The following is a 19,670-nucleotide window of genomic DNA, read 5'->3' on the forward strand; positions in this document are numbered from 1 at the left end:
ATATCTACATATTATGAAAATTAACAATTAAATATTCATTCTGAGATGAATATATATACAGAGAGCAGAATTTTTCTTACAAGCATCAATAAATCCACCAACATCGAATATATTAGGCAGTCCGAATTTTGAGTAGGTCTCTTGTGAGACGGTATCACGAATTTTTATTTATAAGACTGGTCAACATGGTATACCGATATTTACAATAAAAAATAATATCCTTAGCATAAAAAGTAATAATTTTTCATTGATGACCCAAAGATATCTCTTTCACAAAATATAACTCGTGAGACCGTCTCACACAAGTTTTTGTCTCGAATCCTTTTGGGACAAATATATTATAATTGAATAAACAATAATATAGTCAACTTGAAAGATTTTCTGAGGTAACTTTATCTTATGGTTAATCCTCTCATTTTCAAGCAATCGTATTTACAACTTAATTTGACTAATTCTTTGGATTTTTCCTCACTCAAGTTGGACACCTATGGTAGAATTTTCAAAACATCTTACACTGGCCTTTGTAAAATAGTCAAAATATTTCAATTTTTAATGAGGAAATAATATAGGAAAGATTATAAATTTGGTTCCGCTATTTTAATCTTTTCCCCGTGAGCCATAAAAAAAGAATAATTTTTTAAAAAAAATTACAAAAAAATTTAACAACACAGAAAATCAAATTATATCAACAAAAGGCATCGAATGTTTAGTAGTTCTTATCTATGGCTATCACAACAATAATGATAGCCCATACTATGCTACATCAGAGTTTTATTATCGGTGCAGCCTTGTTCATTGATAAGCATGTATATTTCTTGTGAGACGATCTCACGGATTTTTAGTCGTGAGATGAGTCAATCTTGCATATATTTACAATAAAAAAAACAATACTTTTGTCATAAAAAATCATATTTTTTCATGAGTAACTCAGATTAAAATCAATCTCAAAAAATTGACTCATGATCAGACAGTCTGACCAGAGGATTTGTACTCTTGTTCTTGTCCATTCCAGGACACCTTGAAGTGGCTTAAGAAAGCTTATCGTCACATGTCTCGGATTATGAAGGCTCGCGAGCTTTGCCATTTTCAACCTTAATTGGACGGAAAGATGTTTCAAACTCTCGTGCAGATTTAGACATTATATTTTTTTTAATCAAATTTCATATACTTCGTTGTATGAACAATTTATATTCTTGTGACGGTGTCACAGGTGATATTTTTGTATTAGTTTGAATTTGTATTTGCATCTGAGTATGTCCAAAGTATTTGTACAACTTAAATTTTGTAATATAATTTTCGATTTATTGATAAAAACACATGTAATTCTAAAACTAAAATTCAATAGTCTATAAATAATAATAAAAAAAAAAAACAGGGTGATTTAGAAAACTTATCTGTTGCTTAATTATATATGTGAATTAAAATTTAATATTTGAGAGCCTTAATTTTGTATGTTAAACCGTACGGGTTATATAGTGAGGAAAATGTAATAAAATTCAATCAGGAAATAACGATTGCCAACCGCCATGCGCCGCACCCAATGCACGAAGAAATTAAATAAATTTATCATGTTTACTTATGTATTATAACTGCCACAACCGTTTATTAATTATCCTTGCACATTTTAGAAAACAAAATGGATGTGGTTGTGCCGGCAACAGCGCCTCCGCCGGAGCCGCTGCTATCTACGAGCATCCCCGTGAACCGAATTGTTCCACCAGTGACTCCGGCCGCCGCTATCTCCACCCTTCGTTATCCTGTTCCTTGGTCGACCGGCCTCTGCGATTGCTGCGACGATTTTAGCACTTGTAAGTATTCTTCATTGATTTTCAGATAATTTTTTTTTAAAAAAATGTGTAATGGCTAGAGTAAAAATACTAATAATACTCGAGAATGATTGAGAATATGTAGGGATTTTGTCATATAACTTTTTGAAAAAAAAAAATTTGAAATTTTATATTGTCGTGAGAGAAATATTTACTTGTTAGTTTATTTTAATTTTTATGATTACATGATAATTTATATATATATTACAGGTTGCTTAACATGTTGGTGCCCATGCATAACATTTGGTCGGATTGCTGAAGTTGTCGACAGAGGATCCACATGTAATTCCCCATTCTTATTTATCCATATATTATAAATAAGTTATTTTTGTCGATTTTTTTTTTTTACTAACCAGTATTTGTGAAGAAAATTTAGAAATTATATATTAAAATTAAGAATTTTGAAGATAGTTTTGTACACGAACTTTTGGCAATTTATGAGAATAATAATAATAATAATAATAATAATTCAAACTCATTTTTCGTTTTTTCGAATTTAGGGTGTTCTATAATTATTTTAAAAAAAAAAAAAATCAGATCATGAATGATATCTTCATACGTGGTTATATTCTATACTCCTGTATGTCTATTTTAATAGACATGTAGATATTATACATACATATATATTTATATATATAGATTATGCACGCAATATTCCCTACATTTAGCATCTGATGAAATATTTATTTTGATCAAAATTAGAGTTAATTAGTTTTAAAAATATAAAGAATTCTATCCAGCTTGTGGGGTGAGCGGGGCGTTGTACTCGGTGATACTGTGCGTGAGCGGGTGTTCTTGCTTGTATTCGTGCTTCTATCGATCGAAGCTGCGGGGACAATATTTCTTGGAGGAGAGCCCATGCGCAGATTGTTGCGTCCATTTGTGCTGCGAGACATGCGCATTGTGCCAAGAATATCGACACCTCCAAAATCAGGGGATCGACTTGTCTATAGGTACGCAAGTTTGTTTCCATTTCGATTTCGATTTAAACCATTTTTTTATTCCACCCCAACATTTATTTTAACTTTACCTATCATAAAATTGGGATCAAGGAGTAAAAGTAGGGGTGTCAAAATGCGACACGACCCGTCAACCCGACACGACCCAACACGAAAAAAATCAGGTTCGGGTTGGGGTTTTTCGGGTTCTGGTTGGATTCGGGTTGGGTGGATTCGGGTTAGTGTCATGTTAGGCGGATTTCGGGTTGGGTCGCGGGTTGACCCACAAACTTTTTTTTGAAAATATTACCTATATTTTTATATATTGTATGTTTGAACAAATTTTATTGTATACTTATGTGCTAAATTTTCATCATTGATATTTATTTTGCATATTTTTATTTTTTTAACAATTTTTTATTTGATTTAGTAAATATACTTTTAATTTTTTACGATTAAACTTTCAAGTTTAAATCAAAAATTTTGTTATTATGTGTTTAAATTAAAATATTATTATTATTTTTTATTTTTTTGAATTTTTTCATTAATTTTTTAAAAAAATTTAAAAAAATTAATAAAATTCGAGTTAGGCGGGTTAGACTGGGTTATACTGGGTTCGTGTTCGGGTTAGAGTTTCGGGTTGCTTCGGGTTCGGGTTGGGATCGGGTTGAAAAAAAGTAAAAAAAAATTCGCGGGTTGACCCGAAACCCGACCCAACCCATCCGATTAACACCCCTAAATAAAAGTTTAATTTTGTTCTCATTCTTTATGGCATCGATAATACAACAGGTAATAACAGTTGCAGATTCTCACGGCATAAATTTTTTTTACCCTTTTTTTCTAATTCTCGTTCCATTCCAAATTAGAGATTATCTTCCTGCATTATTTGATTCATGTATATCAGTGTAGGCCCCGTAGTGTAGTAACTAATCTCATTTTCCAAAACGAGATTAACTTCCTAATTCTTTTTATTTTTATTTTTTTGGGTCATATAATTTTGTATGAAACCCTTTTCGACATTATAATTTATTATACTTTATTTTATTTTTGGACAAATATAATTAATAAATGTGAAAAGAAAATTGTAGGTTGGCATGGGAACGTGGAGAGGCAGAATCGAAAGGCTGCAATGCCTCCGCCAATTCAGAACACCATGAAGCGATAGACTCGAGACCAAATTCAATCCCTACCCTTTTTTTAAATAAATATATTTTATGACTTTAAAATGTATGTTCCTCCTATCAATTAAAAAAAATGTATGTTTTATTTAGTGAACTTGGACTCCATTTATTTATTTATTTTTTATAAATATCAATGAATTATATAGACTTGTTTTTAGCAATTGGGTATGAGATAATTTATTCTTTGGTACGTTTAAGATGATAATAGAAGATCGAAAGATGTATAATTTATTAATTATATAGTATCCGATATCATCTTATCGATCACACCAAACATCAAATGACGTTGATTTTCAATGTCAATAGCTTAACATGTTTCCAAAATTGTTCAAGATCATGTGGCCGTTCATGCTCTTTCAAGATCCTTTTTTTTTAAAAAAAATCCATTAATTTTTCACGATCCTTCATTATTTTTTTCCAAATTTCTAATGTCCAAAATCCCAACCGTTGAACCAAGATTTCAAACTCGATTGGGGCATTACAGCTGAACAGAAAAAGATGTACTACAACATGTCAACATTAGTAAGAGTTGGTTCAAAGAAAATACAATACAAGCAAAACGGAATTTCTGAGATAATAGTAACAAGTAAAATTCGGTCGCCTGTTCAAATTTATGATTATTCAAGAGCCACTACAAGAAAGGGAGACATGCATAAAAATAGACACCAGAAATAACATTTTGCCGGGCGTGAACTTGTTTCTAGCTCGACATCATATGGTCGATCGATTGAAGAGCTTGATTAGCAAAGAAACGGACATCAACATCAGGGTCCTCGGCAAGATCTACCAGGCAAGGGCGTATGGTTTTCTCCACCACCTTGGAAATTAAGATTATGTTTCAGGTACATGAATGAAATTAACGAAAGAAAAAGGGGGAAAAAGAGATAAAATGGATTCAGTTTCACAAGGCGAACATTCATTTTCATGCAAGTGAAAGAAACAAATAATGAACTCACCGATTGATCGACAATGGGGATCATGGATTGCAAAACTTTGGCCACGTTAAATTTTATGTTTGGTACTCTGCAAAATATAAATAACTCACAGTTGATTATATGCGTAGAGGCTATTGATTACACAATCATATTCATAGATTATTTTGGAAACTGGGGTTACTTGTCTTTTGATGAGGTAACAATGACAGGCAACAATTTGGAACATGTTATCTCAGAGCCCATAACAGGAGCAAGCAATGAAATTGCACGAAGAATGGTCATTCGATACAGGTAGTGTGCATTGCCTATCATCTCCAACACCTGCATGGGACCCGTTGACGAGGCCATGAATGCACATTCATGTTATATCTTAAACCAGTGGCGGAAAAGGCAAAAATTCTACAATTTTACTGCAGAAATATGTAATAGAATAAAAAAGGTAATTCATTTTGCTCTCAAACGGCCAACAAATTTGGCGACAAAATGACAGCAGAAATGGCAACCAAGGAACTTCTATTTGTCTGAAGAGGGGCAACTGGAAATATGTTTTATGCCATTTAAATGCTTTGACCAATTTGCCTGTGAAGTTAGGGCCATTTGTCATCCATGACTAACTCAAGCCATTCTTCAATTAAGCCATACACGGTTTATCATTCTCACAAATGCTCTTCTTGCCTTGATAGGCATGAGTTCGTTGTGGCTCTCTCCTTTCTAAGTTCTTTGAGATATCACAAAAGAAGACATCAGCTTGTTAATTTTACTCGAGGGGTTCAAAAAACTTGTGCGTAAAATAAGAAACTGAAACTTAAAATATTACCATCTCCTTGGCTTCATGTACAAGCCACAACTATAATTTAATCAGTCATACATGCAGAAAGTAAATTGAAATACCAGGCTAGCAACTTCAGTTGAAGCAGAAAGAATAACAAAGCAATAATTAACAATCATCAACAAACCTGCGGTACTATATGCTGCATTGCCCACTCTGGACCAAATTCTTCGGCCAGGCGTTTCAGATTATTAGCAGCAGCATCTCTAATCGAGTGAACCTTTACATAAAGAAAAAGGAAGACATTAATGGTTGTCCATTTCAATGGTTTTACCTATTGATGTACATTATTAGTCCATGACAAAGGTAAACAAATGGTTTATTAAGAAAAAAGAAAAATGGCCAACCGACCTAAAAGATTATTATTAAAAATAGAGAAGTAAAAATCGTTTTCAAAAAGAAGTAAAAAAGAGGAAATTATTAAATCAATAGATGACAGTTGAAGGGAACAGAAAATCTACAATGGGATGGTTAAATCTACATATTTCTCCTGGATGTCTCATCATGTAACATTTAAGTTTGACCTCGCTGTTCAACCTTGGATGTCTCATCATGTAACATTAAGTTTGACCTCGCTATTCAACCTTACAACTGCCATGACATCATTCTTTCAGAGTTCTCATGTAGATTGGAAAACGAGAAAATACTATCAATTTGTAAAATAACTTTACACATTAGACGAGCATAATCCTAAGAAGAAAAAACACTAACCTTGTCCTGTAACCACTGCATGCAAAGGGCACCCAATTTATCATCAAAAAATCCAACACCCAATTGACTAGCCAATAGTGGTATATATTCTATGATGGCTAGCCGAACTCTCCAATGCCTATCCTCAGCCAGCTCAACAATAGCAGGTAATAAAGACTGAGAGAGCAAATCAATCCCAATAACCTGCACGCATCCAGAAACAGGTATAAAGAGTAATATTTTGAAAAAGCCATACAGGTGAAGAAGTTCCTTTAACAAAAGAAAAAATTTGAAGGAATGTTACACACCTGATTGACTTGATCTAGCTTGCTAATGATATTGAGGCGAACATCAGGAAATTCGTCTTTCAATAAAGAAAGAAAAATAGGAAGAAGTTGTTCAATAGTTGCATCCTGCATTATCAACATAAACAAGACCTCAATTTTTAAAACCCATTGTAATTGTCTGCATATCTTATTACTTCTTTATTTAAGAAATGTGACTCCAAGAAAGTAATAAATGATATATTGAAAAACCATGAAATTGACAACTAAAGAATCACCGATCAGTTGAAAATTCTACAACACAAATTATAAATGGTAAGCTTAGAAAGGACAGCAAATACCACCCACATCCATATCCATACAAATACTATAATGGTGACTAAATCAAAATTTATAGGATGCAAACAGGGCTAAAACACGTACGAGTGTCTAAGAAAACAGGGTATTTTTATTTCCCAAAGACAAGGCAAAGAAAAATACGAATTGAATCTTAACAAGACCCTACAGCTCATTCACAAGAACCAAGATCAGTCTGCACACGACTCCGGCCTCCAGGATATAGGACAATAGAGACATCTTGACTCAAAATTCAGGCAAGCCAATGCTGTCTCAGGTGAGTGTCTTGGTCAGGTCTGACCAACCAACAGTGAAATAGATTTGGTGTGCACGAACAAAATGTATACATTCTCCAGGTCGAATGACAAGGAGTTACCAACTAAAGATATAGAGCTATCTATGGATAGAAATTGTTAATTGTTGAACTGGAACTCTGTCAAAAACCATGCATATAATATCAACACTAAGTGTACATAACTACAGTGAGCATAAATAGCTGAAACAACCGCGGGGTTAAGATCAATAGCCACGGGAACAAGCAGGTGGATGTGGTAACATATGCAGAAACACTTAATGTTTAGCGTAGCCCATCATATGGAACTATGAAGCAAAAAGAGACTGCTATTCCATCTCCGCACACATGCAAAGACGCTCATATAACATAAAATAATATGCCTTTAGATACTAACAATGTTACTCAAAATACACTGGAGCTGAAACTAATTAGCAGTTCATCGTGAAACAAGAATTTGCATCAATGGCATATTTCATCAACTTTAAGTTGCAAATTGATTTACCTTTCCTAACACAGGAGCCATTCCCATAATGACAGATGCCAAAGCAGATCTCACATGTTGCGAGGAATCAGATGACAATTCCTGCAAGTAACACCTTTTATTAGATAGTAGAAAGCAATTACAAGAACCATATATTCATCAGCTATCATTAAAAAAATACCTCAGGCTCCTACCTTCACACAGGGAAGAATATGCTGAATAGCGAGTTCAGGGTTAAGAATCCGACAAAACTTGGTAACTTTTCCGGCAGCTGCTATACGCACTTCTGCTTCATTATCTCGAAGTAGGCGAACATAAGCAGGAACCAAATCTGTCCTGAAACATATAATCAACGGTATAATGCATCATTTCATTGTGAGAAACACTAGTGACGTGATTAAAAAATTAAATCACAGAAAAAATTAACATATCCAGTTAAACTTAGGAAGAAGATGTTCATAAGAAAACATATCCCGCTAGACACTCCATAAACAATTAAAAGAGACATAGAAACATAAATGACTATGATAACAGTGTCCACATTAACAATTTTTATTTTTAGCATCTTTCCTTATTATGCAACTTTGTTAGCTAAACATGAATAGTAAAGATACCATCTTCATGACGAGGAAAACATCACTCCCATTGAAAGTAATCTCAAGGAAAACTTCAGTTAAAATACACAGAAAGAAAATCGAAAAGCACTGATTTGCCCATAAGTTTGTTACTCTAAAGGCATAAAAAAGTCAAGTGCGTCATGAGAACATATGGATAAAAATAAATAGGACCAGTGGAGAACAAATATTCTTAATTGAATAATAGCAACAATCATAAGCTTGTTATACATGTCCATACAAACACACAGGGCCTCATACATGCACATGTAGCAAGAAGAAAGAACAAAAAATTATAGCTGATAAATGTAGTCAATCTACTTTCCACATACCACGTTGATTACCTTGTAAACAAATTCAGTGTAACCAGAAGATACTTGTATCAGCATCAGGCAGTATAAAGAACCAAGAACGCGTGAAAAATGAAATATAAATATAATAACCTAGTAGGCTCAGGTCCAACAGCCTCGCAAAGCTCATACAACTGGTTAGCAACCATGTAGCGAACACGCCAAGACTTATCCTGATAAATACAATTTTCAAGCATGTTATCGTCCACAAGACCAAGGAAAAAAACTTGGCATACAACAGTTATAGACATCAGAACATTAAGAAGTTAATAAGTTCAGCACTGATAATCACAAACAGTAAATTATAGACATCAGAACATTAAGAAGTTAATAAGTTCAGCACTGATAATCACAAATGGTAAAACTGTACCTGCGAGAAGTTGACAATTACAGGAAGAATATGTGCAACACAATCTTGAGGCTCCAACAATTTTCCAAGGGCAGCACAGCTCTCCACAGCTAGTAACCGAACAGAATCTTGATCTGAAAAGAGGAATCATGAATGTTAAAACTTGTTTGCAGCCAGCAATACGCACCATATTTTGTATTCCGCATTGTGTAAATTGATGCTTGAAGCTGTCACTCTCATTCTTCATTCCAAGTAATTTACTTAAAGTACTGTTGATAACAGGGCATGAACAAACAAAAGAACCATTTTCGAGATATCAAAGCATTTGAATACCCTAAAAATTTCTGATTATTTGACTCCTTTCATCAAGTTCCTCATTTGAAGACCAGTAGACCACACTCAATTTTCTTGAGTATGATTTAATCATTCTTTAGCATGAATGGTGCACTTCATTCTGCTCACTTTTAATAGAAATTCCAATTACTTCCTTATCTTATCCTACTTCAAAAGCCATGTATGCTAGCATGCAATGCTGATCCCAAGTTAGTATGCAAGGCATGAAGAAAAAGGCAATAGATTTTATTTAATATTCACTGAACAATATTAACTTTTGTTTCAAACTAGAGGTACCTTCCTTCTAATCATGATATCAAACCTCAATAGATTTTATTTAATATTCACTGAACAATATTAACTTTAGTTTCAAACTAGTTGTACCTTCCTTCTAATCATGATATCAAACCTCTCCAAGACCATGAACTGCCAACTTTCTGAGAATCAACCCATTTTTCTAGAGTGACTAAGCAATAAATCTCAACAAGCTCATAAAATGGGTACTTTCAAAACAATGAAACCAAGTACCTATCTTCAGCAACTAATTAAATAAATTCCATCAACTGAAAAAGGCGGAGGCCATTTAGTTTAGCCTCAACTAGAAATATTGCAGCAACACTAAATAATTCCCGTGGAAAAATCATTACACGAGGGAAACTATCACAACAATTTGTAGTGCACCCTCATTCTGTTGAAATAACTCTGATTAATCCTGGACAGGCATTATGAGCATTAAAAATTCAAATAATAAAAAACCATTATTTTGATTCTTTCTAATATCTACTTTACACCATTTAGATTTTAGATATGTCAATATCATTAGAAAAAGCTTGATAAAATGATTGATTGGGGTAAATACAATAACCCAAAGTTTGTTTACCATCTTGTGTAAGATCCTCAAACATTGACATAATGTCTGTCTTGAGATGAGCAGGTTCCACAGTGGCAGCAAATTTTCCAAGGTTTGTTGCCGCAGCCCTTCTCACCATTGGCATATCATCTTGACACAACTGACTGTATATTGATCTCAACTCCGTCTTTAGCATATCTGGGGCACTTGGGTATGCAATGTGAAATAACCCACAAGCGGAAACCCGAGCGGTAAACCACTCACCAGCTGCCAGCCTCTGTGGTTCATAATTAAATCAAGTTCAAGCAAATATTTTTAGTAAAGAAAGATTTAATCTAAATTGTATCAGTACTTTCTCCATATAACACTTTACATGATAGAATTAAAAATCATAAGCAAAATACTTAATCATAACAAACCTTCACGAGAGGAATAAACCAGTCAACCAAATCACTTTCCCTCATCTGTGAACCAATTCTGCATAATGACTCCACAGCTTTGTCCCTCACACAGGTCTCCTCCACGGTGCAAAGCGTTTCCAAAGGAGGAAGCAACACATGTGCATGCTCCACTCCTCCAACATAGGGGATAAATACACCCAATTCCTCAGCCATAGCAAGCAATACCTCGTCATCGTCATCATTGTTCTCACTTAAAAATGGAATCAACTCTTTCCGGGTCCTCTCCTCCCCAAGTGCACGTGCAATTGTGGAAAGTCTACGGATAGAGTTCAATCGTAGTTGAATGTCGTCATTCTTTAACTCATCTATTAATACAGCTATAGGATACAATGGCTCATCCACAGTCGACATTGTGTTTTCCTGGAGCTAAAAGCTTCACCACAAAAGTGAAAAAACAAAATGAAAAGAAGGGAAACGTAGGTAACATAAATCATAATCCATAGAATTAAACATAGAAAAAACCATAATCACAGCACTAGACTCCCTAAAACACTATTAGTTGATATTTTCTAGACATTTTAAAAAACATATGAAATCTTATGAAATTCACCCCCAAAATCCTGATATAAGAATCACTCCAACTTTCAACCGTGAAAATCCTAACAGAAGTAAGAATTCACAACCAAATCCTGAAAACCCTAATAGAAGTAACTCGCCACTTTCATCAACCAAAATTCCATATTAAAATAGTCTGCACTATCGAAGATCATAGAAAGGCAACACCTTTCTCCTCGTAACTTCTTAAAAGAAAACCTCAGGATCTAAGACTTTTATCCCAGAACAGAAATGTCGACTACGATTAAAAAGAAAGAAAGCTGGCAAATTTCATCGACTCCCACAATCTATTTTTTAAACAATATCCAAACATTCTAAAAACAACCAAAACCAAATCAAATGCAAAAATCCAAGATCTGGTAACAAAAATAAAAATCCAGGGAAATTACAGAATACAAGGAATTTTCAAGCGCGTATACAAAAAATATATCAATTCAAAAGCATGATTACAAACAAGTATTCAGCCTAAGGAAGGTTTACCAGGAACAATAGTTTCCGGACGGCTCTTCTCAGATTCGAAGGAATTTTTAGAGAGAGTCTCTCGATCGCTGAAACAGCATCACTAAAATCGATATTTTAATTTAATGTATTTAATTTAATAATTAGCAATACATATTTAATTATTTTGATAATAATAATAACTAAAGTTGTTTTTTTTTTAAATTAATATTAATATATGATATTTGATTTAATATTATTTTATTTTTAAATAACAAAATTAAAATACTTATCGTTATTAAGACATCCAGTTTTATTTGATTTAATATTATTTTATTTTTAAATAAAAAAATTAAAATACTTATTGTTATTAAGACATCCAGTTTTAGTTATAACATTCACCACCTCATCAAAAATAATGAAACTCATATACCTCGTGTATATTATATTGACTAGTGCACAGACGTAAGCTCTGTACAATATTTTTTTGTAATTCATTTGGTTTATATTTAAATGAATATCAAAATGTAAATATAATAAATAGTGATGGACTACGCTGTAATTTTGATATATGAATTAAAAAAATAAATAGAAAAAAATAAGAGAAAAAAAGTACAAAGCAGGAATTAAAGCCTACACAACAAGATTTTATCCACTAAGCTACATGTGACTTATATTAAAAAATTTACACTTTACTAATATATCTAATTATTAAAATAGATCATGACACCAAAAATTAGTTAATATAAGTGTCTCAAACTTTATAGTATAGATGATATAGATTATAATTATAAATATATTTAAATAATTTCAAATCTTTAGTGTAAATTTTATTAAAAAGATGTATACTTTTTCTTCATAAATATAGTTATAAAAATAACAAGATAAATAAATTAATACTGTAGAACTATTTTCTAATTTCGTTTTATCGTAATATTTTTAGTCTTTTAATATTTTATGGCGGTATTTAGATCGTGTTATTAACTTCAGGTGATAAGTTAAAGAGTGAGTTTCATGTGAGACCGTCTCACGGATCTTAATCTGTGAGACGGGTCAACCCTACCCATATTCACAATAAAAAGTAATACTTTTAGCATAAAAAATAATACGTTTTCGTGGATGATCCAAATAAGAGATTCGTCTCACGAATAAGACCCGTGAGACCGTCTCACGTAAGTTTTTGCTTAAGTTAAATGATATATTTTAAAATTTAGTGACAGAATATTCTACTCAATTCTAATGATTTTACACATTGTTATGATTTTTTTAGTATATTAAATTTTTATCTAAATGTTATTTCAAAATATATTATTATAAAATATGACAATAATTAAACTCACAAAAAAAATGTATTTGTCCTATTATTATTACGAATAATATTTTTAATCTCTAATATTTTGTCGGCAAACATTTAAATGAGGTAGAGCCAATTAAAGAAACGTGTAATGGTTGGCTGCAGGAAATTTCACGGGAATTACGTGAGTAGACGGAAGACGCATTTTATACGCGTCTTCACACTGACAAGAGGCTCTATAAATAGAGCACCCCAATTCATTCTGAAAATATCTCTTCTTCGAGTTTTCTCTCATCTTATAAGCATTTGAGTGCTTAGTTCTATAATATTTGTGAGGTGTTTTATTCTCCTGTATTAGGAGAGTGTGTGTTCTTTTTGAAAACACTGTGAGTGAGTTGTACACCACAAAATATTATAGTGGAATTCTTTTTATCTTGTCCGTGGTTTTTACCCTAATAATTTTTAGGGGTTTTCCACGTAAATCTCGGTGTCCATTTTATTCTTTATTTTCGGGTTATATTATCTCAAATTCCGCACGTGGGACCAACAAGTGGTATCAAAGCCTTGGTTTAAAATTTCTTAAAATTCTGAGTATGCTCTGTGGTTGCAGCCTAGACTGATCTTCCACATCAGAAATTTTTTTTGAGATTTTTTATTTAAGGCGGGATTATTTTGTCCAGTCTACCAAATCGTTATGGACATAATGGCGGGCAGGTACGAGATAGCAAAATTCAACTGAAGCAATTTTATGCTGTGGAAAATAAAGATACAAGCAGTTTTAAGAAAGGAGAATTGCTTTACAGCTATTGGAGATAGACCGGTGGAGATTACAGATGATGGAAAGTGGAATGAGATGAATGACGTTGCCTATTTACACTTGGCTATAGCGGACGAAGTATTGTCAAGTATCTCTGAGATAAAAACAGCCAAAGTTATCTGGGATACTCTGACAAAGATGTACGAGGTCAAGTCGCTACACAACATGATTTTCCTAAAGAGAAGGCTTTATACTCTTCAGATGGCGAATCCTCATCGATGACCGACCATATCAATACACTAAATACTCTATTTGTCCAACTCACTTCCACGGGGCATAAAATAGGGGAAAATGAACGTGCGGAGCTTCTACTTCAAAGTCTACCAGATTCATATGATCAACTTATCATCAACATTACTAACAATATTCTTATGGGCTTTCTAAAATTCGACGATGTCTTAATTGTGGTTCTCGGAGAAGAAAGCCGGCGCAAGAATAAGGAAGATAGGTTGGTAACCTCGAAGCAGACAGAGGCTTTACCGATGATAAGAGGAAGATTCATGGACCGTGACTCCTGTGGGAGCCAAAGACAAGGTAGATCAAAGTCAAGAAGTAAGAAGAAAAATATTTACTGCTTTAAATGTGGCGGTAAAGGGCACTTCAAGAAAGAGTGTATGAGTATCGAGAAAAGTTCTCAAGAAAATGTGGCCAGTACTTCAGGCAGTGGTGAAATATTATTTAGCGAGGTAGCAACTGTTGCAGAAGGCAGACACAAATTTTGTGACACATGGATTATGGATTCAGGAGCGACGTGGCACATGACGTCTCGAAGAGAATGATTTGATCATTATAAACCAGTCTCAAGAGGATCTGTATTCATGGGAAATGATAATGCCTTGGAAATCGCTGAGGTCGGTACTATCAAAATAAAAATTTTTGATGGCACCATTCGCACCATACAGGAGGTACGACATGTGAAAGGACTGACGAAAAATATTTTGTCCTTGGGGCAATTGGATGACATCAAGTGCAAAACTCGTATCGAGAACGGGATCATGAAAATTGTGAAGGGCGCGCTTGTGGTTATGAAAGCAAAAAAAGTTGCCGCAAATCTGTATGTACTTTTGGGAGAAACACACAAAGAGACAGAACTAGCTATTGCATCAATTGGTTCAGGAGAAGAATTAACAGTGTTATGGCATAGAAAGCTCGGGCATATGTCAGAACAAGGGTTGAAAATTCTCTCAGAACGGAAGCTGCTGCCGGGACTTACAAATGTATCACTACCCTTTTGTGAGCACTGTGTTACCAGTAAACAACACAGATTAAAGTTTGGCACTTCTGCTGCCAGGAGCAAAAGCATATTGGAGCTGATTCATTCGGATGTTTAGCAAGCACCGAGAGGAGCGAGATACTTTGTCTCGTTCATTGATGATTTCTCTAGGAGATGTTGGGTGTATCCAATCAAGAAGAAATCAGATATTTTCCAGAACTTCAAAGATTTCAAAGCGCGGGTTGAACTTGATTCTGAAAAGAAAATCAAGTGTTTGAGGACTTACAATGGAGGAGAATATACTAGTGACGAATTTGATGCATATTGTTAACATGAGGGCATCAAAAGACAGTTCACGACGGCTTACACACCTCAACAGAATGGAGTGGCAGAGCGGATGAATAGAACCTTGTTGGACATAACAAGAGCTATGTCGAGGACTGCGGGTCTAAACAAGTCCTTTTGGGCGGAAGCATTCAAAACCGCTTGTTATATTATCAATCGTTCTCCTTCAGTGGAGATTGATCTGTAGACTCCGATGGAGATGTGGACCGAGAAGCCGACGGATTATTCTCATTTGCATACATTTGGAAGTCCGGTGTACGTTCTTTACAATGAGCAAGAAAGATCAAAGTTGGTTTCGAAATTCAGAAAATGTATCTTCTTGGGTTATGCTGATGGAGTAAAGAGGTTTCGCTTATGGGATCCTACTGTTCACAAGCTTGTCATCAGCAGGGATGTTATCTTCAAGGAAGATAAAGTAAAGGGAGACAAAGGCACACTGAATTCAAAAACTACTATATTTCAGGTGGAGAATAAGACAGACGAAGGTCAAATTTCTTGTGAAGCAGTACCAAAGCACGAAGAACAAGAACATGTTGAGTCTGAGGTTTCCAATGTGAGGCAGTCAACTCGAGACAGAAGACCACCAGGTTGGCTTTCAGATTATGTCACTGTAAGCAACATTGCATATTGTCTATTATCAAAGGATGGTGAGCCATCGAGTTTCCACGAGGCTACTCAAAGCTTGGATATATCCTTGTGGATGATAGCAATGCAAGAAGAATTGGAGGCATTGGACAAGAATAAAACTTGGGATCTTGTTACACTACCACAAGGGAAGAAAGCAATTGGAAACAGATGGGTCTATAAGATCAAGCGTATGACAATAACCAAATGGAGCGGTATCGTGCTATATTGGTGGTAAAATGGTATGCTCAGAAAAAAGACATTGACTTCAATGAGATATTTTATCATGTGGTTCGACTTACAACAATCAGAGTAGTGTTGGCATTGTGTGCGGTGTTTAATCTACATATAGAACAGCTAGATGTGAAAACAGCATTTCATCATGGAGATCTTGAAGAAGAAATCTATATGCTCCAGCAGAAGGTTTTGCGGAAAAAGGCAAAGAGAACTTGGTTTGCAGGTTGAAGAAATCTCTGTACGGTCTCAAACAGGCGCCGAGGTGTTGGTACAAGATATTTGATTCCTATATCATGAGCCTTGGATACAACAGACTGAGTGCAGACCCTTGTACATATTTCAAGAGGTCTGGTGATGATTATATCATTTTGCTGTTGTATGTGGACGACATGTTGGTAGTAGGCCCCAACAAAGATTAGGTCCAAGGATTGAAGGCACAGTTGGCTAGGGAATTTGATATGAAGAATTTGGGACCAGCAAACAAGATTCTAGGGATACAAGTTTATCGAGACAGAAGTAACAGAAAGATTTGGCTTTCCCAGAAAAATTATTTGAAGAAAGTCTTGAAACGCTTCAACATGCAAGATAGTAAGACAATCTCGACCCATCTTCCTGTTAACTTCAAGTTATCCTCCGAGATTTGTCCTAGCAGTGAAGCAGAGAGGATAGAGATGTCTCAAGTACCATATGCATCAGCAGTGGGAAGTTTGATGTTCGCCATGATTTGTACAAGACCGGACATTGCTCAAGCAGTGGGAGCAGTTAGTCGGTATATGGCGAATCCTGGATGAGAGCATTGTAGCATTGTTAAGAGGATCCTTAGATACATTAAGGGTACCTCAAATGCTGCATTATGTTATGGAGGATCAGATTTTACACTCAGGGGTTATGTCGATTTAGATTATGCAGGTGATCCTGATAAGAGGAAATCTACTACTGGTTATGTGTTTACACTTACGAGGGGAGCAGTAAGCTGGGTTTCAAAACTGCAGACAGTTGTGGCATTATCTACAACGGAGGAAGAATACATGACAACTATTCAAGCTTGCAAGGAAGAAATATGGATTAAAAGGTTACTGGAGGATATCGGACACAAACAAGAGAATGTTCCTTTGTTTTGTGACAGTCAGAGTGCCTTGCACATCGCAAGGAATCCAGCCTTTCATTCCAGGACGAAACACATTGGAGTCCAATTTCACTTTGTACGAGAAGTAGTAAAACAAGGAAGCGTGGATATGTAGAAGATCTATACGAAAGAAAACATAGCTGATTTTCCGACCAAGCCAGTGAACACTGATAAGTTTGAGTGGTGTAGATTCTCAAGTGGCCCAACAGAGACGTAAGCAGCAGGTAATGGCAAGATTGAAAAGATGTGTGGAAATGTGTTTGATTCTCAATCAAATCTCCAAGTGGGAGAAATGTCGGCAAACATTTAAATGAGGGGGGACCAGTCTAAGAAACGTGTAGTGGTTGGCTGCAGGAAATTTCACGGGAATTACGTGAGAAGACGGAAGACGCGTTTTATACGCGTCTTCACACTGACAGGAGGCTCTATAAATAGAGCACCCCAATTCATTCTGAAAACATCCCTTCTTCGAGTTTTCTCTCATCTTATAAGCATTCGAGTGCTTAGTTCTATAATATTTGTGAGGTGTTTTGTTCTCCTGTATTAAGAGAGTGTGTGTTCTCTTTGGAAACACAGTGAGTGAGTTGTACACCACAAAATATTATAGTGGAATTCTTTTCCTCTTATCCGTGATTTTTACCATAATAATTTTTAGGGATTTTCCACGTAAATCTCGGTGTCCATTTTATTCTTTATTTTCGGGTTATTTTATCTCAACGTGAGACCAACAATTTATATATATATATATATATTATTTATTAAAGTTCAGCATATTAGAGTAACTAAATTGTGGTGTCTTGGTCTGTTTTTCAATCTCCCTAAATTACCCTCACTCCATCTCTCCACGTTTATCCAACCGGATTATTCTTCCCTTACTCCTTCTCTCCACGTTTTCTCAAGATCCAATCATATTATTTCTTCCCACACAAGTGCCAAACGCTACAAATTTCATTCTCAAATTGTCGCCTCTTCCCTTCCATTACAATCGCATTGAAGTGGAGCCGGCGGCCGAGTCCAGCGCCTGTAGAGCACCCTGACGCACTCAAAAATTGTTGTCTCTCAGAAATCTAAACACACGTCCACGTCGCCTCCGCTTCTTCCCTTCCAAAACAAGCAAATTGGAGTGGAGTTTCAATTGCTCGCCGGTGAACACGGCTGCCGAGGCCAACGCTTGTATACAGCACCCTGACGAACTGAGAAATTTTTTTCTCTCGGAAGATATAAAATACGTCCACGATTGGCGTAATCTCGGATGCCGTATATGTCTTCCTCGATAATTTGACCAGTTGTTTGAGACGCTCGACGCCAGCCATCCTCTCCTTAATGTCAACAAAACGTTATTTATTGATATAATTTTTTTATCATTTCTCAAGAATTAGAATTCTGCATATGAGAAAAAGGAATAATTCATATTAAAAGGATGAGTTTTATTGTTCTACAATATGTACATCACAAAATTTATCTCCTGAGATGTGTGGTAGACATCTTTCTCCCTTTCTATTATACTTTATTAGAATACGGTTCTCTTTTTTTTCTCACTGTCAAAAATCTGTTCATGATGCATTCCACAATGAAATCTGTTGGTCTTTTGATACAGAAGAAGGGCAGGATGAATATGAGAAAGATGGTTTCTTATTGGATGATGTTGATGAAGAAGAGGGGGAGGAAGAATAAAACAAGGGTGATAGTGATGAGGAGAGGCAATAGAAGAAGAAAAGGAAGAAAATGTTATTTATTTATTTCATCAATCGCCTGGATATTTTTCTTTACAATATTCACTCTACTATTCTGTAGTCCAGGGATGAAAACATGTTTTTTGCCTTGATAAAAATTTCTCTGGTTGACTATAGGGACTCTGAGAGGAATTATGTGCTTGATGAAGATGATTATGAATTTCTTCAGGAGAGCAACATCTCCGTTCCTCGCCCAACACTTACATTTAGAAGTTAACTATTGTCATGTGTGGATGTAGGTATTAAATGAGCAGAAGCAAATTAGAGAATATGGAGAAGAAACATTAGATTAAAATATGAAAATACTATTTTAGTGTAAATAAAGGAACTGTGCCATACAATCTATTACCATATATTGAAGGATCTGTGCCATACTACCCCACTTGAGTTTTTGTACATCTACCACTAGTACGGAGAGAGTATTACAGAAACTACCTTAAACTTGGTATTGCATCTAGGGGTGGAAAAAATACCGAAATTACCGAAAAATAATCATACCGTACCGACATTTTTTTAGGTATACCACATTTTTTCGG

At 34.9% G+C, this 19,670-nt stretch overlaps 2 protein-coding genes across 3 annotated transcripts; one reads left to right on the forward strand and one right to left on the reverse strand.

Annotated features, from left to right (window-relative positions):
* The first annotated feature begins 1,617 nt into the window (after positions 1 to 1,617).
* On the forward strand, positions 1,618 to 3,999 carry LOC140836134 (protein PLANT CADMIUM RESISTANCE 11-like). Its single transcript, XM_073201544.1, has 4 exons — positions 1,618 to 1,808; positions 2,037 to 2,108; positions 2,567 to 2,779; positions 3,853 to 3,999. Exons 1-4 carry the CDS (start codon positions 1,637 to 1,639, stop codon positions 3,927 to 3,929), a joined length of 534 nt encoding a protein of 177 aa, XP_073057645.1. The 5' UTR covers positions 1,618 to 1,636; the 3' UTR covers positions 3,930 to 3,999.
* Positions 4,000 to 4,430: 431 nt separating this feature from the next.
* LOC140837216 (uncharacterized) lies at positions 4,431 to 11,906 on the reverse strand. Of its 2 annotated transcripts, none has more exons than XM_073203294.1 (13): positions 11,788 to 11,906; positions 10,711 to 11,125; positions 10,322 to 10,568; positions 9,130 to 9,242; positions 8,853 to 8,932; positions 7,990 to 8,131; positions 7,817 to 7,897; positions 6,708 to 6,812; positions 6,421 to 6,603; positions 5,837 to 5,929; positions 5,062 to 5,201; positions 4,902 to 4,968; positions 4,431 to 4,762 (listed from the first exon to the last, which is right to left on the reverse strand). In XM_073203294.1, exons 2-13 carry the CDS (start codon positions 11,101 to 11,103, stop codon positions 4,646 to 4,648), a joined length of 1,761 nt encoding a protein of 586 aa, XP_073059395.1. In that variant the 5' UTR covers positions 11,104 to 11,125; positions 11,788 to 11,906; the 3' UTR covers positions 4,431 to 4,645. The 2 variants fall into 2 exon arrangements, with proteins under 2 accessions (XP_073059395.1, XP_073059396.1); XM_073203295.1 differs by having other exon boundaries at positions 10,711 to 11,118; positions 11,788 to 11,880.
* Positions 11,907 to 19,670: the final 7,764 nt, after the last annotated feature.

The sequence above is a fragment of the Primulina eburnea genome, chromosome 7 (assembly GCF_022965805.1).
Source record: "Primulina eburnea isolate SZY01 chromosome 7, ASM2296580v1, whole genome shotgun sequence".
NCBI lineage: Eukaryota > Viridiplantae > Streptophyta > Magnoliopsida > Lamiales > Gesneriaceae > Primulina > Primulina eburnea.